This window comes from Palaemon carinicauda, unplaced genomic scaffold (assembly GCF_036898095.1).
Source record: "Palaemon carinicauda isolate YSFRI2023 unplaced genomic scaffold, ASM3689809v2 scaffold2, whole genome shotgun sequence".
Lineage (NCBI taxonomy): Eukaryota > Metazoa > Arthropoda > Malacostraca > Decapoda > Palaemonidae > Palaemon > Palaemon carinicauda.
Genome location: NW_027169589.1, coordinates 1201924 through 1225855, shown reverse-complemented (window position 1 = coordinate 1225855; position 23932 = coordinate 1201924). Strand labels below are relative to the sequence as shown.

General features: G+C 40.8%; 1 protein-coding gene across 3 annotated transcripts in view; it reads right to left on the bottom strand.

Moving 5' to 3' along the window:
* Positions 1 to 23932, bottom strand: part of LOC137635933 (rac GTPase-activating protein 1-like) — a 159291-nt gene that overhangs the window by 52008 nt on the left and 83351 nt on the right. For all 3 annotated transcript variants that reach the window (XR_011042822.1, XM_068368380.1, XM_068368381.1), the window contains exons 8-9: positions 15075 to 15223; positions 5048 to 5174 (exon numbers count right to left, since the gene is read on the bottom strand). Coding sequence is in view for 2 of the 3 variants with exons in the window: in XM_068368380.1 (XP_068224481.1) it covers positions 5048 to 5174; positions 15075 to 15223 (276 nt within the window). In the remaining variant the exon portion in view is untranslated. The remainder of the gene's footprint in view (positions 1 to 5047; positions 5175 to 15074; positions 15224 to 23932) is intronic.

Below are 23932 nucleotides of genomic sequence, written 5' to 3'. Positions count from 1 at the left end.
TCTCTGATAACAACAGGGTTAACAGAAATATGTTCGAGAAAATGTGTGATGGAAATCTTGCCTCCTCCATTCCAAATCCATATGATTTGACTGTGCCACTTTTCTTCCTTTTTGATTCAGTTCATTTACTGAAAAGCATACGAAATAATTGGTTAAATCAGAAAAATCCCATTCAAACTTTTGTAATACCTTCACCTTCCAATTTCCAAATTCAGGAAAATGCAAATCTTCTGCCACTGAAAGAACTCTACACAAAAGAACGTGATAAATATGTTAAACTAGCGCCAGGTTTGTCAGAGAAAGTTCTTTTCCCTACTAATTTGGAAAGACAGAATGTGCAGTTTGTTGTCAGACTGTTTGATGAAAAGAATGTAGCTGCATTGAAAACAATGAATACTTTTGATGTGTCAGGTACTATTAATTTCTTGGAACAAATAATATCCTGGTGGCATATTGTAAATGTGAAAACTCCAAAGAAAGGCGTCCACCTACGTCAGAAAGAATCTGACCCTATTAAGCAAGATTCATCTTCAGATCCAAACTTGATATTTCTCAGTAAATTTGATCACTGGCTTGGTGCTTGGGAAGAGTTGGATATGCCTCACCATGGAAGGAATGGTAGATTGTCAAGAGAAACATATTTTGCTCTCAGGCACACTACATCAACATTGATAAAATTATGTGATTATTTGTTGAAGCACCATAACTTTCATTATGTATTACTGGGGAAATTTCAAACAGATAAGCTAGAAAGTAGATTTGGACAGTATAGAAAGATGAGTGGTACAAATTATAATGTAGCTGTTGCTCAAGTAATGGAGTCTGAAAAGAAACTAAAAATTATGAATGTTCTTTCCATGGCTTCGTCGAAGTCTGGTCCATTAACCATCTTTGAGTTAAATTCCTCTCCATGTGAACTTGACTCTAAGTGTGATTCTGTCGATTGTTTAGAGAAATTCAAGGAGGCTGAGGAATATGTGGATGAAGAAGGCTTGTCAAAGGAAGATGAAAATGTTATGATTTATATTGCAGGTTACGTTGCTCACAGCACTAAAACAAAGCTAAAATGTCAATTATGTTTAAGTAGGGTCTCTCTTGATAGAGCAATTGAAGTTGATATTCCTGACAATTGTAAATATCTCAAAATCCTTGACAGAGGTGGCTTGAAATGGCCAACAGATTTTACACTTTCACTTTGTATTTCCACTTACCAAATATTTCAATCTCTCATTGGTAATTTCAAGAACGATTTTCTGCAATGCAATAATCAAAGAGAGGTTCTTGTTAAGCTAGCTTTGAATTTTCAGGTAAAGTCTTTTAATGTAAATGAATGTTGCTCATGTGGTAGATCAGTAAGTACACTACTTAGGATGTGTATCTGGCCTCTGTCCAATATATTATTAAATAATTATGCAAAGTGTTACAATAACAAAATAAGTCATGAAAAAAGTAAAAAGAGAAAACTTTCAACACTTGACAACTAAGGTAATTTTGCAGGAAAGTTTGTCTGTACTCTAATATGTCATTTTGAAATGCTATGAATTGTTTGTAATTTCCCTTAAAATGCAGTCTTGATGTGTGTAATATGTTTCATGTATGTTGCAGATTACTACTTTAATAAAATCTTAGGCTCTCAAGAGTGTGTCTATTGTTATTATCATAGAATGAGAACGAGGTGAAAAATGTATTGCTATATTATTATCATTACAGTATCATGACAATAAGGTGAAAATATATATTATTATTATTATTATTGTTATTATTTCAACATGATAATAAGGTGAAAAAATAATAATCTGACCTAGTCCAGGTCAATACTTCATGAATTTATGAAGTAACATAAATGGATAAAAACAGAAATAACTAGTAGAATAGCACCATAAGGGGTGTTAGAAGAACGTAAGTAGTCGATACTGTTAAAGGAACAGGAACAAATAAATAAATGAGGGTAAGTATGTTTGAAATAGAGAACTCGGTAACGACGCAGGCCGTGACGTCATAATTCTGAGACCCAGGCCTTGTGTATTGAGACGGCAGTGGCTTAACGCTAATTGCTCAAACTATCTTCATTTGTATCCACCTTAGAGCTATAGGCTTAACGCTAATTGCTCAAACTATCTTCATTTGTATCCACCTTAGAGCTATAGGCTTAACACTAATTGCTCAAACTATCTTCATTTGTATCCACCTTAGAGCTATAGGCTTAACACTAATTGCTCAAACTATCTTAATTTGTATCCACCTTAGAGCTATAGGCTTAACACTAATTGCTCAAACTATCTTAACTTGTATCCACCTTAGAGCTATAGGCTTAACACTAATTGCTCAAACTATCTTAACTTGTATCCACCTTAGAGCTATAGGCTTAACACTAATTGCTCAAACTATCTTAATTTGTATCCACCTTGGAGCTATAGGCTTAACACTAATTGCTCAAACTATCTTAATTTGTATCCACCTTGGAGCTATAGGCTTAACACTAATTGCTCAAACTATCTTAACTTGTATCCACCTTAGAGCTATAGGCTTAACACTAATTGCTCAAATCTTAACTTGTATCCACCTTAGAGCTATAGGCTTAACACTAATTGCTCAAACTATCTTAACTTGTATCCACCTTAGAGTTATAGGCTTAACACTAATTGCTCAAACTATCTTAATTTGTATCCACCTTAGAGCTATAGGCTTAACACTAATTGCTCAAACTATCTTAACTTGTATCCACCTTAGAGTTATAGGCTTAACACTAATTGCTCAAACTATCTTAACTTGTATCCACCTTAGAGCTACAGGCTTAACACTAATTGCTCAAACTATCTTAATTTGTATTGCCACAAGCTTAATCTTAAGCTTAAGATGGTTATCTTATATGCTATTATTCATTGTTTAGGGGGGCAACTTTAGTTTTATTTAACTATGTAGCCTCATTAGCCTCTAATGATATCTTTATTCCAGCTATAACTGCAGTTCTGAAAACTTAGCTTATGGCAACCCCCTTATTACTTTTCCCAGAAACACTATTATTGCCAAACAAAGAGGCCTTTAAAAATCTCTTCTAACCTACCCGCAGGAAGTAGCAAAAGTACACCTTAAGCTGAATAACATATACAAACCCACTTTAGCATCCCGTTTTTAGAGAGGGATACATACATACATATACCAAAGGCACTTCCCCCAATTTTGGGGGGTATCCGACATCAACAAATGAAACAAAACAAAAAGGGGACCTCTACTCTCTACGTTCCTCCCAGCCTAACAAGGGACTCAACCGAGTTCAGCTGGTACTGCTAGGATGCCACAGCCCACCCTCCCCCGTTATCCACCACAGATGAAGCTTCATACTGCTGAATCCCCTACTGCTGCTACCTCCACGGTCATCTAAGGCGTCGGAGGAAGCAGCAGGGCCTACCGGAACTGCGTCACAATCGCTCGCCATTCATTCCTATTTCTAGCACGCTCTCTTGCCTCTCTCACATCTATCCTCCTATCACCCAGAGCTTTCTTCAATCCATCCATCCACCCAAACCTTGGCCTTCCTCTTGTACTTCTCCCATTAACTCTTGCAAGCATCACCTTCTTTAGCAGACAGCCATTTTCCATTCTCTCAACATGGCCAAACCACCTCAACATATTAGTGAGGGATATCTTACAATATTTTGAAAAAGTAATTTTTCAGTATTATACAGATCCCTAAAACAGTGTGACCATTTTCTCTTTTTAATAAAATGTTGCCCAACAAAAGCCTCCTCTAAAGGAAGAGAAAATCAGATCTTGAACACAAACTTTGGGTAGTTGGCCTCTGATATGCTCCGATTAGAATTGTAAAAAGCTGAAACTGTCGGGATCAGTAGTTGAAAATACTACGAATAGCACACACAAAAATTCTCAACTTTCTTTGTACCAAACCCATCAAAACTGCGATCATTAAAGCTTCATTTCCTTACAAACATTAACTTTCACAGTATCAGTGATATTTTTATTAGATCAGCATTGTTAATCTTACTTTATTTGATAACTAACAGATTTTAACCCTTTTACCCCCAGGCTATTTGGAAATTTCCAACCCTTAACCCCCAGGGGGTTATTTTTTTCCCAGCACATTTTGCAGTATATTTTTTTTAAATTGCTCTAACAGCCTTAATTTTTGTCATAGAGGTCAGGTTGGTCTCATTCTCTTGGAAAATGCCTGAATTTTCTCAAAAAATTATCAAAAATATTAAGAAGATTTTTTAATAGCATTTTTTTGCAAGGACGTACCGGTACGTCCATGGGGGTAAAGGGATGGCTTTTGTGAAACGTACCAGTACGTCCTTTGGGGGTAAAAGGGTTAAAGAATAATTTCTTGAAAAGCAGAAAATCTCCCATAAATATCAATGCATAACATTTACAACCATTCTCCAACAGGTAACAATACACTAAAAATTATACTGAAAGGCATTAATTGATGCGCAAACTGTACTAATTGATTAAGCAACTGATTTTTAATGATAGTCCTGAGAAACTTTAGAGAAGTGAGTGAAGACATAAAATACAAAGTAACTCTGACCATCCTTTACATTCAGATCTCCCTGGACTATTCTATCCTGTTCATAATACTAGGCAGGCAGTTAATTCTAATAGCCAGGCCTTCTCCATCATGAGGCTCAATACTACACAGTATTCTAGAAATTTTATTCCAGCTGTTATCAAGTTGTGGAATGATCTTCCTAATTGGGTAGTTGAATCAGTAGAACTTCAAAAGTTCAAAGTTGGAGCAAATGTTTTTTATGTTGATCAGGCTGACATGAGTCTTTTTATTGTTTAAATATGACATATGTTTATGACGTTGTTAATAGTTTATATAGGACAGTGTTTTGATGCTGTTACTAATTTTTGAATGATATATTGTTAATTTATTCTCATCATTTATTTATTTCCTTATTTCCTTTCCTCACTGGGCTATTTTTCACTGTTGGAGCCCTTGGGCTTATAGCATCTTGCTTTTCCAACTAGGGTTGTAGCTTGGCTAGTAAAAATAATAATAATAATAATAACTGTTGCCTATTACCTGTTGGCCTTTAGTATTTGGTGTAGTAGCAACTGGAATACAGGGAAGAGGAACAGATTCACGACATTCAGCATGGCATGTAGCTCGGCAATCTCGGCACTTCAGGGCAATCTTACCAAATTTAATTCTGCAAATAAATGGAAAATAACCATCTGACCATCTTAGTAAAATCACATGAAAACAAAACATACAGAATATTCCGCAAAATCACACAAAAACAAAACATACAGAATATTCCGAAAAATCGCACAAAAACAAAACATACCGAATATTCCGCAAAATCACACGAAAACAAAACATACAGAATATTCCGCAAAATCACACAAAAACAAAACATACAGAATATTCCGCAAAATCGCACAAAAACAAAACATACCGAATATTCCGCAAAATCACACAAAAACAAAACATACAGAATATTCCGCAAAATCGCACGAAAACAAAACATACCGAATATTCCGCAAAATCACACGAAAACAAAACATACAGAATATTCCGCAAAATCACACGAAAACAAAACATACAGAATATTCCGCAAAATCACACGAAAACAAAACATACAGAATATTCCGCAAAATCACACGAAAACAAAACATACAGAATATTCCGCAAAATCACACGAAAACAAAACATACAGAATATTCCGCAAAATCACACGAAAACAAAACATACAGAATATTCCGCAAAATCACACGAAAACAAAACATACAGAATATTCCGCAAAATCACACGAAAACAAAACATACAGAATATTCCGCAAAATCACACGAAAACAAAACATACAGAATATTCCGCTTTCAAATTGTAAGATGCAAATATCCATGTTCATATATACAAATTGAGAGCAAAATTCTACTACAGTGCCCAGAATTTAAAATTTGGCAACAGACTTTCTTTTGCCACTCTAAAGCAGTTGAAATATGCCACAGAATTTTTTTTTACAAGGAAGGAATTAATTTTTCTAAATCTGATTAGTAAATTTAAAATGCCTATGAGAGGGGCTACAAGCCATACGCTCACATAATAAGACACTTTTAATGAAGCAAAAGACCAAGATAAGCTACCACATAGAGGCACATATGAACTTGAACATACAGAATAAAAAAATCATAAGGAAAATATACATTGAAATAATACATCTGTATTTCAATACTGACAGTGTGTATATACAGTATTGTGGTTGAATCGTACAAATACCTGTACATTTTCTTGATAACAAAATATTAGTAAAATAAGATCAGCAACAAAAACAGATGGGAAAAAAACTGCAGTTGTTGGTTTTTGTTAAAATGCACTTAAAAGCAATAGCAAAAATAAGTAAAAGTAACAAATAACTGGAAACGTACACATTTTTTGCAAGCATGTAAACCAATTACGCAAACAATATACAGTAATGCCTCACAACACGAAATGAATTGGTTCCGTAGTGGCTTTAGCAACGTGATTTTTTCCGTCTTGCGAGTCGCTCTTTACATGTAAATAACCTAATTCATTTCAGACCCTAAAAAAACACTACATTAAATGATTATAAAAAGGATACACCACTGTACAGTACTAAATGTATGACTACAATTATTTGGATCATTCAATAATAAATTGACCATTAGTTACCTGTAAAAGAAATGTATAATTACAGTAAACAGTAAAAATACAGAAACAAGAATGTGGAACCTTAACTTTGAAGTGAGGCGATGTCCGAGAGCGAAGTGGCGGGGTGGCGGGGCGGTAAAGGAGGTTGACAAACGGCAGAAAACGTTAATAAGTGGCAGAAAAAGTATAACACTTAATTTTACAAAACAGATTAATAAATGACAGAAAACATTAACACTTGATTTTGGAAAATAAATTAACAAATGGAAGGAAATATTAACACTCAACTTTACGCTAAAATTGAAATAAATTTTTCTTTTTTTTTGCCTTTTCTAATTCATTTTTTTTTCACCTTTTGCATTTCCTAAATTTAATTACACTACGTTCTTTCTTCATTAGTGCACCTTTTCTTTCGTTTTATCTTGCACTTGGTCTGCTTCTACTGAAGGCCTCTTTTTTAAAAAAAAATCCAAAGAAGCTTGTTTCTGCCTACTTAAAATTTTCCTGAAATGAGTCAGGCAAACATCATTACAGTGTTCAAGCGCACAGCCTTTTATAAATTTTCTGGGTGTCTCTTTTCTACAAGAGCCACCATTTTATAGCAGCCATCTAGACCCACCTTAATTTCTGCCGTTGCCAGCAAGTCATCCTCCTCCCCCTTGCCGCTAGAATACTCTTCCTGAACGATGTTCAGTCGCATGGCCTCCAACTCCTTCAGGTCATACATCGTAGGTTCCTCTTGGTGTTCCTCGATAAGCTCATTGATGTCAGCCTCATAGACTTCCAGACCTATGTTCGGCTTTGTCTTCAGCTTGGGCTTTGTGGAAGCCTTCAAAATCTTGTGCAGAGATGGCATCAGGAGACAGCTTTTTCCAGGCAGAGTTCAAGTTGCGCGTCAAAACCTCCTGCCAAGCTTGATCAATGATTTTGAGGCATATCAGAATATCGAAATGCTCCTTCCAAAATTGATGAAGGGTGAGGTTTGTGCTCAGTGATTTTGAAACATCTCTTGAAGAGATATTTTGTATAAAGCTTCTTAAAGTTTGAAATCACTTGCTGGTCTATGGGCTGGAGGAGAGGGGTGGTGTTAGGTGGAAGAAAGAGAATCTTGAAGGAATACTGTGCTAGGATATCTTCCTCGAGGGCATGAGGGTGAGCAGGGATATTGTCCAAGATCAGCAGGCATTTCAAAGGGAGGCACTTCTCTTCCAAATACTTTATCACAGTAGGGCCATAACTAACATTTACCCACCTGGTGAACGAGTGCCATGTTACCCAGCCTTTTCCATCAGCCCTCAACAACACCTGAAGATTCTCCTTAATCACTTTGTGGGCTTGAACAAGCAGCAGTCTCTCCATCTCATCGTGGACATGCCTCCTCTTGCTGGAGAAAAGTCACGCCCTTAGAAGGTGCTGCTGCTTTGAAGGCTTCCTTCTGTTTCAGTATCGTTAATATCGTAGATGGATTTTGGCCATATTCCTTCCCGATCGCATTTAACCGCAGCCTAGCCTTGTATTTCTTGATTATTTCCATGGAAAGCATCCGCCTCTTCTTTCCCTGGACATCAGCAACTTATTTGGGACCCATGGCTAATAATGTGACGTAATATCACACACGATACAGTACAATACAGTAGTTACAAAGGCGAAATCGAAATCACAAACACTAAGTCAATGCATACAATACCACTGCTGAAACAAAATTGAAGAGGAATCCCAATGTATAGATGCATGATGGGATACAGTACAGTAGATGCTAACCAATAGGAGAGCAGGATCATATGGTGGTAACTAGCATACGAGTAAGGAGATAACCAATGGGAGCATGGGAGAATGGTGGCGAGTTTACGGGCTGGCGGCGGGCAAATTTTAAAATCAGTCTCGGACATGGTTTAGGCTCTCGTACCGTATCTATTTTCATTGCTCGAAACATTTTTTGTGATGCGAGTCGTAAAATTCTTCACATCTTGTCTCACCGAATGAAAATTTTGTAAGGAGATTCTCTCGTGTCGAGAGGTATGACTGTATTTCATCCGCTAAAACTAGCAAATAGAGTTAACCCTTTTACCCCCAGGCTATTTGGAAATTTCCAACCCTTAACCCCCAGGGGGTTATTTTTTCCCAGCACATTTTGCAGTATATATTTTTTTTAAATTGCTCTAACAGCCTTAATTTTTGTCAGAGAGGTCAGGTTGGTCTCATTCTCTTGGAAAATGCCTGAATTTTCTCAAAAAATCATCAAATATATGGAAAAAAAAATTTTATAGCATTTTTTTGCAAGGACGTACCGGTACGTCCATGGGGGTAAAGGGATGGGTTTTGTGAAACGTACCAGTACGTCCTTTGGGGGTAAAAGGGTTAAATGAAAGTAGCAGTCTTTCTATCAATCTAATACCTTGAGTTCAGAACTAAAATTAATTACATATAAAAATTGATCTGAACTTCATGCACTATTCATTGTCTGAATGAAAATCTTGACTTTGATGCAAATAAAACCCTTTGTTTCCACGTATAGACATTGTACGGGATAGAATTGAACAAACCATTCCAAAAGCTACCACTACAGTATCTTGATTTCTCATCCTCCTCTCAGGCCATGTTCGGCGGTACTTTTATCTGGTCTATATTTAGTTTATGAAATTCGGTGTTTTATTCAGTTCACTCTTGTTACGATAGAAAAAAAAACTATATTGATATTAAAATCTTTTATTTTTAAACTCATCTTATGTTCATATTGCTTCCAATACAGCAGCTTGAGGGATTTCGAAGAGAAGTCTAAATGGTACGAGACCTCTGGTATTTCGCCCCAGTCTATACCGACACCATTAGGTGAGCGAGCTAGTTCAACCTAGCATTCCTATACATTTTTTCTCTGGTAATATTAGCAGTTATATTCCTTTGAAATGGTGCTTTAGGAGCATTTCACTGGGCGGCACAGGTCTCTCGCCCAGAAATAGATTTTTCCTTCGTCAAAATCCCTTTATCGACATCACTCCTAACATTTATAAAAAATTTCCTATTTCAATTCCTTTCAAAAGATACGTGCCCCAGTAGCGTAAGGAGACAATCTAGTGGTTAATGGAAAGTATCATGCTAAGAGAGCTCAATCTCCAGTTTAGAAGTCAAAAGTATTCCTTATTCCTTGACATTACAGGTCAGTGGACAAGTGAGTGAGCATGCATGTGAACATCAGGTGAATATATAGATAAACTGGGAATCATCTTCTAAAGCCATTTGGTAACAGGGCTCCAGATCGTTTATGATATTAGGAATATCGATGAAATAATCATAACTCAATTTAGTTCAAATAATTTAGAAAGCCAAAGCAGCAGCCACTATAGGATCTAGAGGCCACTAATCTTTAAAGACAGGATTCATCTAGACAATGTCCATCTAATACCAAACAAGTGTCATTGAACTGTCTACAATCTTTTCCAAAGAAAATTTTTGGCAAATATTAAATAAAGTTTACTCCTAATATCTGGATCATGAATCTTCAAGAATAATAGTAGGTTTGAGTCCAAACATGCTTAGTTCTTAAGCTCAAACATTTAACCATAAATGACACTGCAATGTCTATTGTTTGTTCAAAATAAACTGAACGTCTATTCTCATATGAAATATTGAAAAAGCCTGGGGACTTGTTGACAACATCCTGTAGAGTGACCTTCTCTTGCATGGTCAGGAATTCTGCCCAAAAGGCAAGGTCCTTCGATGATCTCTTCAAGAAGGAAGATGACATCACTGGATGATATGTCATAGGAAGGCGAGAGCTGATGTACAACGGGACACGGTACCTTGATCGGAGGATCTTGAATGTCCAAAGATCGGCCACGTAGAACTCCCATCTCTGTCATCCTCTAACCGGTGATAGTGTGGGAGAAATGCTACACCTAGCTTGAGTATTCACGTTTTCCATACTTCCCTACCCTTCCATAATCTCTCTTACCAAGATAAATTAGGACTGCTTGGAGTTCAAAGACTTCATGGCACTGGACTGCCTAGAAGCTTTGTTTGTTGTATTGCGAGCCTCTCTGAGCAATGGCAACAATTTTGGCGCAGTTGGAGCCGAAGAAGTGGGACGAGACGTTATCTTCTGTGTTGAACAAGGAAGAACCAGCCACCAATAAGTTGTGAAGACGACAAGCCTCTCTCTTCGATACCTGCCTCTGAAATATTCAAACAACAAAATCACGCCTTTTCAAAATGCAGTTAGCCTAGTGGTTACTGCAGTGCGTGCTATAATATGTGCAGCTCTGGCCTTGGAAAGTAGGATGTTCTTCAATGCTTTCCGTTTATCTGGATCCGACAAATCTTCATTGTCGGTCAGATGGACAATGAAGCCTAACCAGTAGTGTATACATAAAGAGGCTAGCAGATATGCCTTTGCAATCCTCTCCATGTTGGCAGCATTAGTAGCCGATAAAGTCACCCATTGAGCTGCCAGCTTGATGACTGCCATGCCCTGTGCCAATGCTGACATTGAAGGATCTATAGGCAAGGGCAAAGGATTATCCTTGAGCACGTTGTAATACTTCATCTGTCTGATGATGGGGGAGGAAGTAAAAGAGATGAAATGCTAGCCTCAAAGTCTTTCTTATCCAAGACCTGAGATATTACCTTTGTAATGGATCCTGACACCATCTTAAACCAGGGCAACTTTAGTTTGGTCTTACCGGGTCGTGGAGCACGGCAAAAATGTCTAAAACCATCTCTCTTCCATACATGGGTTCCCCCGAATCAGTTAATCTTTTTTATGAAGGAAAAAACCTGCATGAACAAAGAGTCTGACTCTTCTTGCTCAGTGGCAGGAGCTTTAGGGCTAGCTGGCGGAGGCAACACACCATCTTGGTCGTTCGATCCTAATTTCAAAGATTCATCCAACTCCTGTCATAGACCCATAGGAGCCTGTTTTGGGTCAGAGTCATCAACCTGTACCCCCCACATGAAATTAAGTCCAGGAAGGAGCATCACGAACAGCGACATGGCCTCCACCACATCCTGAGTTTTCTTCTATAGAGCTGGTTCATTAACAATCCTTGATGTCCAATTCTTTAGAAAGAAATTTCAAATCCTTTCGCTCTCGAGGCTTTGAGGAAAAGGAGGCTAGAACACTAACTGCTTCCTTCTGAGGAGCTGTCGCAGGGTGTGAAGTCTGTGGAGGCTCAACAGGAGCAACTATGGTATCCAGGGTTGGAACAGTGGATGCAGCATGGACTATCTCCACTGGCAAAAGTCAATAATTGTCCGTGAATGGTCAAACCCCTGCTTGTTCTTGAGTCAAGGTATCTCCCAGAGGATGCATAAACTGCTTGTCTCCGTCATTTCTTGGTCATGTTAACTGGGATAATACACAATTTCTTCCATAAGGGATCAGGCTTAGAATGGGGAGCCTTCGAGTCCAGGTATCACTGATACCTTGGTACGTAACCAGGAGACGAAGAAACAATAGGGATTGGAGAATGATTTGGAGCATGAATGGTGGTAGTCGTGCTTTTACACCTTGTATCCGAAGGGGGACTAAGACCTCCCTGAAGATCCCGTCACCATGAGAGGGATAGATACGGGTCCTAGCAATTTTTCTTGTGATTAGTTGTACCCTGCAAAGAAGGGGGCAGACAAAAAGGCTTGTGGCAGCAAGTGATGTTCGCACACAGTGGTTACGAAACCACACTTCCCCTGGAGAATGAACTGATGACCAAAATCACATAGCCGTAGCGGAGCACGGGAAAGAGGCAGCGAACTTATCATAATTAGTAGCAAAAACATTGGGTAACATTTAGAAACTGACATGTGTGAGCCTGAACTCCATGAGTAAGCGTGCAAACAATCTTTAGGAACACTTGCAGATGACACGTGAGTCACCTGTACCTTGCGTAGACTAGAGACGCCCGTAATCGGATAGTGGTGAGCAAGGCAGGGTTGGTTGGTTGGCTGGGAACAGTTGGTGCTGCTGCAAATGGTCTCCAGACTAAACTGACATTACTCTCGAAAGGGCACACACCCAAGGGCCATGTCCGGGAGACTTTCAGACACTTGATACCCTGGAGGGGCATGGTGGAAATTGCTTCCGACTCTAGGGAGTCATTAGTCATGATCACCAGAATGCTCAGGAGAGCTAGTGTGGTGGTGATGAGTCATCCTTATACTTACAAGGTTTTTGAAGGGAAGACCACTTAAGAGAGGAAGACCTTTCGTGCTGGCAAGAGCATCTTTCATCTATGAAGGCTTGAGGTTTATGAAGATCCTCAGGCAGCTCGAACTCAGCCCACTAATTAGACTCAACAGGTGACTGGAACTTCGAAGAGAATCAGCCTACAATTCCTCAGGTGGATGAAAAATTGCAGAAGCATCCACCAGAGGCACGAGACTAACTGGAAGAGATTCCCTTCACCAGATATAGAAATATCCCTGCGGAGGCCGCTCTGCGCTCCTGCTGGGCCCCAAGGTTCAACATCTCTAACAGCCGTTCCTTAGTGGAGGAACCCGAAACCCCAAGGAAGGCCACAATTGACGCAACATCTAGAGTGCTGGACTCCCTGCGGGGAGAAGGCGTCGTTTTTTTGCTAAGTGAAGCAGTGTGGTCTTCCAGACTTGAGGGTTGTCCCTGGGTCAAATGGTCATCGCTCTTATCAGAGGCAGGATGGGAGAGTAAGAGCTGCTGGAGAGATGAACTCGAAGAAAAAGAATCTCTTTCAGACTTTTTCCTATGCCTACCATACCGCTCACACTGGGAAGCTGACAACTATCGAAACTTGGTGCAAGGAAGCTTCCGAGTGTAGTCTGCTCAAAGGGCAAAGATGGCGAGGATCCGTCTCCATTGCTGACATTAAGGTACTGCAAGGACTGCCCAATATGCCAGGATAAACCGCATGTTACCAGTCCTCATTACACACGCCCTACTGTAAGAAAAAACGAAATTTTAGAACTTATTATAGCCAATTAAATAGGAATAATGGGAAGAAAGATATGTCTACCCTAGTCCATGGCCAAAACAAAAGTGAACAGAGCTCACTGGGCAAGTGTGTGAGCAGGGAGGTTGGTCTAACACTCGACAACTGACACCTCGCGGTAAAATTTTTATGGCTAAATCCAGCTCGTGCTAAAACATATATCCTTAGTGAAGAACAAATGTTAGTATTTGTGAAGGAACAGATGTTTTTCATTCTGTTGTTTAAAGCTCTAACAATACTTTTATCATTCTATTTTGTTTTTATAACTTAGTGAACTAGATGTTGGGCTAAAGAGATTGGGGAAGGGTTAACCTATCATAAATTGGTCTTAAAAAAAAAAAAAAAAAAAAAAACACACCCTTTTCTCTCTCTCTTAATGAACAAGATGCACGATAAGATCTGGGGGTGGGGGGTGGGGGGGGGGAGTGAAAGTTTAGGTGTGCCTCAGTATACTGATATTGTTTTCCTTATATGTCTTGCATATCAGTCAATTGTTTGAGGTCTTTTAGATAATATAATAGGAGGTTTGTATAAGGTTTTAAGGCATTTAAAGGGTCAATTTATACCATGGAACTTTTGATAATCCAGCAACAGCAAAGTCCAAAGGGTGCTAGCTTAAAGGGCTTCAACTATATTGCACTAATATAGTGCAATTTTACTTAATACCAAATCAATTAACCCTTTAACCCCCCCCCCCCCCCCCCCCGCTATTTGGAATTTTCCAACCCTTAACCCCCAGGGGTTATTTTTTTTTCAAGCACATTTTGCAGTATATTTTTTTTTAAATTGCTCTAACAGCCTTAATTTTCATCATAGAGAGGTCAGGTTGGTCTCATTCTCTTGGAAAATGCCTGAATTTTCTCAAAAAAATTATCAAAAATATGCAAAAAAAATGTAAATAGCAGTTTTCTTGCAAGGACGTACCGGTACGTCCATGGGGGTAAAGGGATGAGTTTTCTGAAACGTACCAGTACGTCCTTTAGGGGTAAAAGGGTTAAAGGCACACTACAGTATTTACAAACCTGCAGCACATACAGCATAAGAGATCAGCATAAAAATAAACTTTCATAAAATGATTACTTTCTACTATGCAAATACTGTACATGTATTTCTCTTATTTTTCTTTCTTTGAATAATTTCCAAGGTTTGAAGACTCTTCTATTACTGAGAGTAAAAGTACGCGTATCATAAGTAAGAGGCCTAATGTGATGACCCTTTACAGGAATAAATGCATATCAAAGCAGTGCATTCATTTCAATAACGGCTTACATTCTTTCATGAAGATCTGTGGAAAATTTCCATATTCTAAAATAAAATATCCTACAAGATAAATGAGTAATCTATCATTTAAATTCTTAATAAGGACAGGCCTCTAATCAGCACTCACAATTTAACCTGAAGTTGCATGTAAATTACTTCCTTACTTAAGAAAAAATATGCACTATATTACTGGAGAAGTACTAAGCTTATTCTTAAAGACTTACCGTTTCCCACAGGGCTGGCATAATTCTGTTTTATAAATAGTTTTATTCTGGAAAGCATGAAGTCTTGTATTCAGCTTACTGGCAGAAAAGTTGCGCATAATAGGTGTGTGAGGGGTGTGAGTCGGAGTGACACATCCTTGGTTGTTACTCTAAAAGATAAAAAAGACATTTAAAGCCATTTACCAAGATACCTCATGCAATAATAGTATCATAAATCATTCTAATATTTTGGAATAATATCACAAGTGCATTAAATTCAAACATGACAATGATACACACTAGAAGGAATTTAAATTTTCACTAAAGCCATTAATGATTTTAAAGATGTGTTATAAAAAGTAACATCTTTGAAGCCTTGTTCCTTACATAATTAAAAACGGATTTTGGGTGAGATAGCCATGTCGTCCTGATGGAAGGTTCCTTTAGGTAGCTTTCTAAGGGATATTTGTTACAGTGATACTCCCAGAGAATTGACCATAGGTCTCCAGAATTCCAACTCCTGGCGTGAGTATATAGCTTTAAGGATATCGCATAATATCAGGGGACGTATTTTAAGATACGACATATAGCAATCTTCACCATAGTTGTTTTGGCTAATTTTTTTCATAACCGGATGCCTTTCCTTCCGCCAACCCTACCCATTTACCTGGGCTTGGGACCGGCACCAAGTTGCGACAGGAAAATGGGGGTTAAGTTGAAAGGTAAAGTACACAGGACAGTTGTGAGACCGGCAATGATGTATGGAGCGGAGACATGGGCAATAACGAAGACAGAAGAGAAGAAGATGGATGTGGCAGAGATGAAAATGTTGAGATGGATGTGTGGGGTGACAAGAAGAGATAAGATACGGAATGAGGTACTTAGGGGTACCACAGGAGTTAGAAAACTATCAGATGAGATACAAGAAAGTAGAGTGAGGTCGTATGTTCATGTCATGATAAGAGATGAACAGTATATTGGGAGGAGAGTGATGGAAATGGAGGTACAGGGAATGAGAAGAGGGAGACCAAAGCGAAGGTGGTTGGACTGTATCAAGGATAACCTTCGATCTAACGGATCAACCGGTGATGAGGTGTGGGACAGAGGTAGATGGAGAAAGCTGACCAGAAACATCGACCCCACATAGAAGTGGGAAAAGACGCAGAGAAAGAAGAAGAAGACATAGCAATCTTCACCCCAAATAGATTTAACTCTTTGAGGGGGAAGAGTGGCGAACAAAAGGGGAGCCGTTATCAAGGTATCCGGTGGACCTCCTCTCCGTACTACTACGGGCCATCATTCCTAACTTGCATTTAAGCTGGAATAGCCGCAGATAGAGTAGTTTCGGGTGGGGTCATTTAAGAAGGGTGGGTCCATCAGGACGACATGGCTATCTCACCCAAAAATAGATTTTTCACTTTGCTCAAATTCCGTTTTTTGGGCTCGGCCATGTCATCCTGATGGAAGCTTACCAGAAAATAAACTTGAAAGTACTATATTTGTGGGTTTGTATAAGTGCCTTTACTTTGAACAAGTTCCTTATATGGTCTGCTAGACCCGTATATGACATTACCATTATTTGTCATATCCACTAACCTTGGAACTAGCTTAGGGCTTCCTGCCCCCTGCAGGGAGTGTCGACTTCGACTATAAGGATTCAAAGTTTGTATATCCGTAAGAACGAAAGGGAAACAATCTAGAGAGTACCTTTCTGAACTTTGGACATCTGTACATTCAAGGTTCTATTTAAAGGAATAGATTAAAACTCTGGGTTTCTTTTATTTCATTAACTGAGGATTAAAAGATGACGCAGATACATTTTTCTATTTATTTTCATAAACAAAATACATTATAAATTTAGACATCACAAAGTAGAAGCCTAACCTTGCATAGATAAACATCATGGTTATATATATTTCTAACCTGTAAGGGAAGAATATAATACTCTGGATGATTTCCACCCCGTATATGAGCGGAGCCTCTCAAAGTCCATGTGTTGAAAGATATTCAACGAAGAAGCCACTTTCCTTGGATCGTGACCTGCGGGTGTGCTGTCAGGATCCGCTCTGCAAATAAAGTAGGTGAGTTTCGCTCTCAGTTGTCTTAGGGATAAGTTCGATCCTGAGGTTTCGCCTCGGAAGAGCTGTCCCTCCTTGAAGTCTGAAGTTCTTCGAAGATAGACCTTGAGACACACTACTGGGCATAGAGAGACATCTTCCTTCAGTGGGCAGATTCTCCAAGGACCCCACCTTTTGGTGGGCAGCTCATTCTTGGCAAGAAAGGCAAGATCAGGGAAGAGATTCAGTTCTCCTGTGTCTAGGAACTGAATATGGCCTTCATTTCTGGATAGGGCCACTATTTCACTAACTCTAGCCTCTGAGGCTATTGCAAACAGAAAGATAACTTTCTGTGTTAGATCCTTTAGGGTGCAATCCTCATTGTTCAGATTCAAAGCATAGTGCAAGACTTTGTCTGCCGACCATGTGATGGGCTTTGGAGGGGTTGCCGGCTTGAGTCTAGCGCATGCTCTTGGTGTCTCATTGAAGATTTCACTTGAGAGGTCCACCTCAAAGGCGTATAGAAGAGGTCTAGTCAAAGCCGACTTACACGCAGTTATCGTGGTGGAAGCCAGGCCTTGTTCGTGTAGGTGGATGAAGAAAAAAAAAGACATATCTATTGATATTTCTGTTGGTTTCCTTGCTTTCACAAAGGAAACCAACTTCTTCCAAGATGATTCATATTGCCTCCTAGTTGAACTTGACTTGTACTCTTCAATGAAGTTGATTTGGCCTTTGAGATCCCAAACTTTTTATTTGCTGCTAGGGCGAGAAAATCACGAGATGTAGGTTGTTGGTTCTCAAGGATGAAGCGTAAACAGTCGACTTCTGAACCAGTTGGGATAAAACTGGGTTCGGCAGAGGAAACAGCTTCAGTTTCAATTCTAGAACTAGAGGGAACCAATTGCTTTTGGGCCATTTGGGGGCCACTACTGCAGCTGTTCCTCTGAAGGATCTTAGCTTGTCGAGGACTTTTAGCAGGAGATTGGTTGGTGGAAACAGGTAAATCCGATTCCATCTGTTCCAGTCGAGAGACATGGCGTCTATCTCTTCTGCTTGAGGGTCCACGTTAGGGGCTACGTAACGAGGTAGTTTCTTGTTGTCGCTCGTTGCGGTTGACCTGCAGTTCCGGGACTTTTTCCAAGATGAAGGAAAATGAGTCTGCATCTAGGGACCATTCTGTCTCTATCGGCTTTCGCCTGGATAGAGCGTCCGCCGTCACATTGCGGAACCCTTGAAGGTGAACTGCTGATAAATGCCATCCTCTCTTCCTTGCCAAGTAGAAGATGGCTAACATCACATGATTGATGTGAGATGATCTTGAGTCTTGTCGATTTAGACATTTTACTATCACTTCGTTGTCCAAGACCAATCTGATGTGGACTGACCTGCGAGGGGATAGTTTTTTCAACGTTAAAAAGACTGCCATGGCCTCCAAGATGTTGTGAAAGGTTTTGAACTGGTGCAACCAATTCCCTTGCACTTTCCTTTCCTGCAAATGGCCTCCCCATCCTTCCAGGGAGGCGTCCGTATGTATCACCACTGATGGTTGTGGTGGTTGCAGGGGAATTGTCCATGCTAGGCTCTTGGCTGTTGACCATGGCCTTAATAGCGTGCGCAATCAAGTCGGGGTCAACCTTAGTTGATCTCTTTGAGCGTTTGATGCGTATCTTCTCCAGATTCCTGACGCATCCTTTAATCGTGCTTTTAGCACCAGGTCTGTCACTGCTGTAAACTGGAGAGAGCCCAATACTTTCCTGTTGGCGTCTTGAAATCCTCATGTTGGATTAGTCTCTTGACAGATCCCGCTATCTCTCTCCTCTTCTTTAATGGAATGGAGAGGTGGTGTGACTGTAAGTTCCAATGGATTCTTCCTAACCATTGAAACTTTTGACCTGGAGAAAGGCCAGACTTCTTGCAATTGATCTTGAAGCCCAGGTGCTCCAGGAACTGGATCACCTTTCCAACCGCTTGCAGACAAGTAGTCTTGGATGCTGCCCACACCAGCCAATCGTCCAGGTATGCTACTACTTGAACTCCCTCGGAGCATAGTTGCTGGACGATTGTATCTGCTAGCTTTGTGAATATCCTTCGGGCTATGTTTAGTCCAAAGGACATGGCTGTGAAGACAAATTTTGTCTTCTGTAGCCTGAATCCAAGGTAGGAGGAGAGGGGGCAACTGACTGGTAGGTGCCAGTAAGCATCTGCCAGGTCTATTGAGACTGCGTACGCCCCTTTGGGTAGAAGGGTCCTTGTGTGTTGCAAGGTAAGCATCCGGAACTTGTTGTTCTCGAAGAACTTGTTGAGTGGAGACAAAGTCTAGAATGACTGAGTCTTTCTTGGGAACACAAAACAGCCTTCCCTGGAATTTGATGGACTTCGCTTTCCTTATTACCTTCTTATTCAAGAGTTCTGAGGTATAGTCTTCCAACAAGGGGGTGGAGTGTTGGAAGAATTCTGGAAAAGGTGGTGGAATTTTGTTCCATTTCCAACAGAGTCCATTCGTGATTAGGCTGTGGGCCCAGGGATCGAAGGTCCAACGATCCTGAAAGTGAGTGTCTGCCTCCTAGCTGGAACCTCTCATTGCTTAGAGGTTCCTGAGGACTTGTTTCCGTGACCGCGTCCTCATCTACCCCTTGGAGGGTTTCCGGAGAAACCTCTTTTCGGGCCTCTACCTTTGTAGGGCCGTAAGGTGGTCGTGTGCCTCTCAAAACCTGGGTTAAAGATAGGTGACTGGGCCACCAGCTGCTGAGGGAACATCTGGAAGGTGGTTTGTGGCTGGGCTACCATTTGAGGCACCGTGGCCATGGTCACGGCCGGAAGTTGTGCAGGTCTACATGGTCTTCTTGCCTTTTTGCTCTTAGGCTGGGGACCACCATCTGAGGAAGATTTCCTCTTTGAAGATATGCCCCACTTTTGGAGAAGGCCCCTATTCTCCGTGGTAGCTTTGGCAATGACTTCTTGTACCACATCTTGTGGGAAAAGGTCTTTGCCCCAAATGCATGATGAGATCAGTTTTCTAGGTTCATGTTTCACCGTTGCTGCGGCGAACACATGCTCTCTACAGGTCCTCCTTGACCTGACAAAAGCATATAAGTAATTCACAAGGGTACCCATGTGGGACTTGGCTAAGACCATATACATATCTGGGGCGTTATTTAGGCCTGCACACATTTCCAAGCAGTTCTGATAAGACAAGGAGGCGGCAAGTCTTTCTTTTGTCTCCTGTTCCCTTCTTAAGAGATGATCTGGCAACTTTGGAAGGTTCTCATTGAACTGTTGGCCTGCTATCTCCGGATCCAACTTCATGACAGAGAAGGTTAGATGTACCTCTTTCCACTTCTCCTCGCAGGTGGGCATAGCTAGAGATAATGGTTTGCATTTCTCTAGAATTGGGCAGGGTTTGCCCTCTTTGACTGCTTTCATGACACAGTCGAGGGCTTTCACCGAAAAGGGGAAAGCTCTGGAGGAAGGAGCAATGAAGGTTGGATGCCTCTTGCTCAATGCTGAGACTCTGGAGTTGGTATATCCAGCTCCTTTCAGGGTCCTGGTAAGGATGGCTTGTGCCTTGTCATGTTCGAAGACAATGACTTTCTTCGGTATCGTCTCCTCGTAGGATGCAGGTTCATCTCGCAGTCTCACTTAACAATCTGGGTACGCTGAAAAGCTGGGCCAGAATTCAATATCTTCAAGGGGTTTGGCCTCCAACTTCTCGGAGATGTATAGCTTCCCATTCATCATGGGCATGTGCTCCGCATACCTCCAGGGGTTGGTTTCGGAGCAGTAAGGGAGGTCAGATACTATAAGGGGTTTAATAGAGCCCCTGGCGCTTCCCTTTTTGTACCTCTCTCTTCGTCCGCTTAATGTCTTGCTTCATCTCTTCTTGTTCTTTCTGGAACACTGCCAACATCTGCTGGATCGACTTCAGGAGCGCCTCGCTCCTGTCAACCTGTGTAGTCGGTTGGGGAGTTATGGCTGAAGAAGTTGACGCCACAGGTTGATATGCCCTCACGGTGAACTGGGGGTCCTCGGTCACCGTTGAAACGGATCCTTCTTCCTCTATTGGTAGTTGAACCAAGTCTTCTTCAGGGCCTTCTTGCAGTAGGTCCTGTTCAGTGTCGGTAGACACTTCCGACATCCGTTCTTGGTAGATGTCCATGTCTTCAAGTGCCTTGTTGATGTCCGCATCGATCTTCAGTTGAATTAAGGGAGGCTGGACCTGTTCCTGGGGCACTACCGCACTAGATTGAGCCTTAGGGAACAGAAGGCACATAAGAGATTCATTGGGTAGGTAAGGTCCCAGAGAGTTCTTTTGGAACCCTCTTACCCAAATACGAAGGATTTCCCTTGCTGTACCCCTAGCCTCTGTGGAGACAGGGATGTCTTCTCCAAACCCGTTGGTCAGCAAGGTCGAGCAGTTGGAGCAACCCTTCGGGTGCCAGTAACTCAGGGATCGAGATACGATGCAGCAGGGGGCATGAGACCTGCACATCATATGCCCACAAAAGTCCTTACTCTTGTGGTTACAGAACACAACTGCACACGTCACCATAGGCTCCTCCTGTAAAGAAAAAGGTTTCAATGAGTATACAGTTGTTTATATCATTGATATAAATGCATACTCTTTTAATAATATTACTTACTATTATATTTAATAGCTTAGGATAGTAAGCTAGAAAGGAAATAGGAAAGACACATATCTGTGTTTCCTCTCCCAGGCAATCGTTGAGACCTCCGTCAATATTATTACAGTATCTAAATTCCCTATAAGGGAGAATACAGCGCGGAACGACTCCCGTACATAGAGCCGGACTTAGTAAATATTTACACTAACTTCTCCACCATGAGTATATTAATAATGAACGGTGTTTTATGTGTGTCCCGATGATCAAAGGATTCATCTGGGTGTTGAGGGATTACTCAACCTCAACATGTTATGCGGTCCTAACAATAGACTGTGATAAGATACACAGAGTATGTTAGAAATACTTGTACTACTGTATTGTTGTACACTGTTCTACCGGCATACTACCGGGGTTAGGCCAGTGCCTGGCAGCACTAACTGCTAGAGAGAGAGAAAGAAAGGAAAAGAGGGTTTATCGTTTAACACAATAACTGGAAATGTAGGAAGGCTATCCTGCCGTCTGTCTCCTTGCCAGAATGAAAGTTCTAATGGAAGGGGAGGAATCCATCTGATTCTAGCTTCCATCCATCCACTACATTTTTGCCACTGGCTGTACTGCCGGTTGCAAGGTTTGTGGATGGCAGGCCAAGCGAGGACTGAAGAATTCTCAACAGTATGTTAGGTTTCCCACCGGCAGCCGTCAGGCCCGGCTCAGTCTTTCCCCCCGGGGCATTCACCTCCGGTGAAGGAAGGACATAAGGAGGAATTGGCCGAAGCGGCAACCTAACCGCCGCTGGTAGGGTTCCGGCTGGCAACGCAGTCAACCCGGCAAGCCGGGATGACTGTCAGAATATCGGCGAAGGAATGTTGTGACGGCTGGGCCGACACTAAAGGACAGAGGGGAGGGAAGGGTCTTATAGTTCACAGGGGAGAAAGGCATGCCGCCTACTTTCGGCCGTGAACTAAGGAAGCATGGCTTCCTGTGCCGATGACATCGTGGGCCGCAGAGGAACAAAGATTCCCCTGTCGGCGACATTGTCGGCTGCAAGACAGTACACCCTGAGCTACCATCTTACTTCAAAGCTGGGATACTCGGCGGCAAAGAAGACAGACGGTGTAAAACTATCTAAGTCAAGCCGGAGTTTACTACTCAACAGCGATGACGAAAGATGGAGGTTGCCGCCTGTAATGGCGGCGGCTCAGGGAAGGAGGAAGGGTTTAGCCTCTTTTCTCTAAAAAAAGAATACTGTTTATCAAACCTTATCCATAAATTCTAGGGGATATATGTCCCTATATGAATTAACAAGGAAAGATAGGGTGAAGTTAAACATGGAGAATTACTTTACTAACGTATACATAAACGAGTTAGACTAGCCTAACTCCGGTGGGGACCGCGGCCAAGGTTGGTACCACCGGCGTATACGAAAAGTAAAGTCACATAAAGGAAGGGGAATAAAATAATATCGTATGCAATATCTTCACTAGTATAATTTGCCTAACTAGCTAAAATTTATAGCTAAATACCGGGAATATCGCTCTACTGACTAAATGAATGCATTTATAATGTGCGACAGCGGTCTTAAAATGGTCGCCTCCGGTGTCGGCTACGCTCAACCAAACACACTTAAATTATACGAATTTAACTGTGAAAAGGGAGCCTTAAAATTATACACAGGATAGATTAAATACTCAACTTTACAGATGATGAAGATGCTGGAGATTGCATGATTATATTCCAAAAATCCGTAAGAAACAACGGGAAAAGCGCGGGAGCGCACTTAGCTTAAATGCTACAGAACAAGGAATGATGGCCTGTAGTAGTACGGAGAGGAGGTCCACCGGATACCTTGATAACGGCTCCCCATTTTGTTCGCCACTCTTCCCTCTCAAAGAGTTAAATCTATTCGGGGTGAAGATTGCTGTCGTATCTAAAAATATGTCCCCTGATATTATGCGATATCCTTAAAGCTATATTAAGGATACTTGGGCCAGGAGTTAGAAATCTGGATACCTATGGTTAATTCTCTGGGAGTATCACTGTAGAAAATATCCCTTAGAAAGCTACCAAAAGGAACCTTCCATTAGGACGACATGGCCGAGCCAAAAAATTTCATCGATACATTTGATATATAGCATACCAAATTACTTTTTCACAAATCTAAAACACAATATGGGAACTATATCATGTAACTCATGAT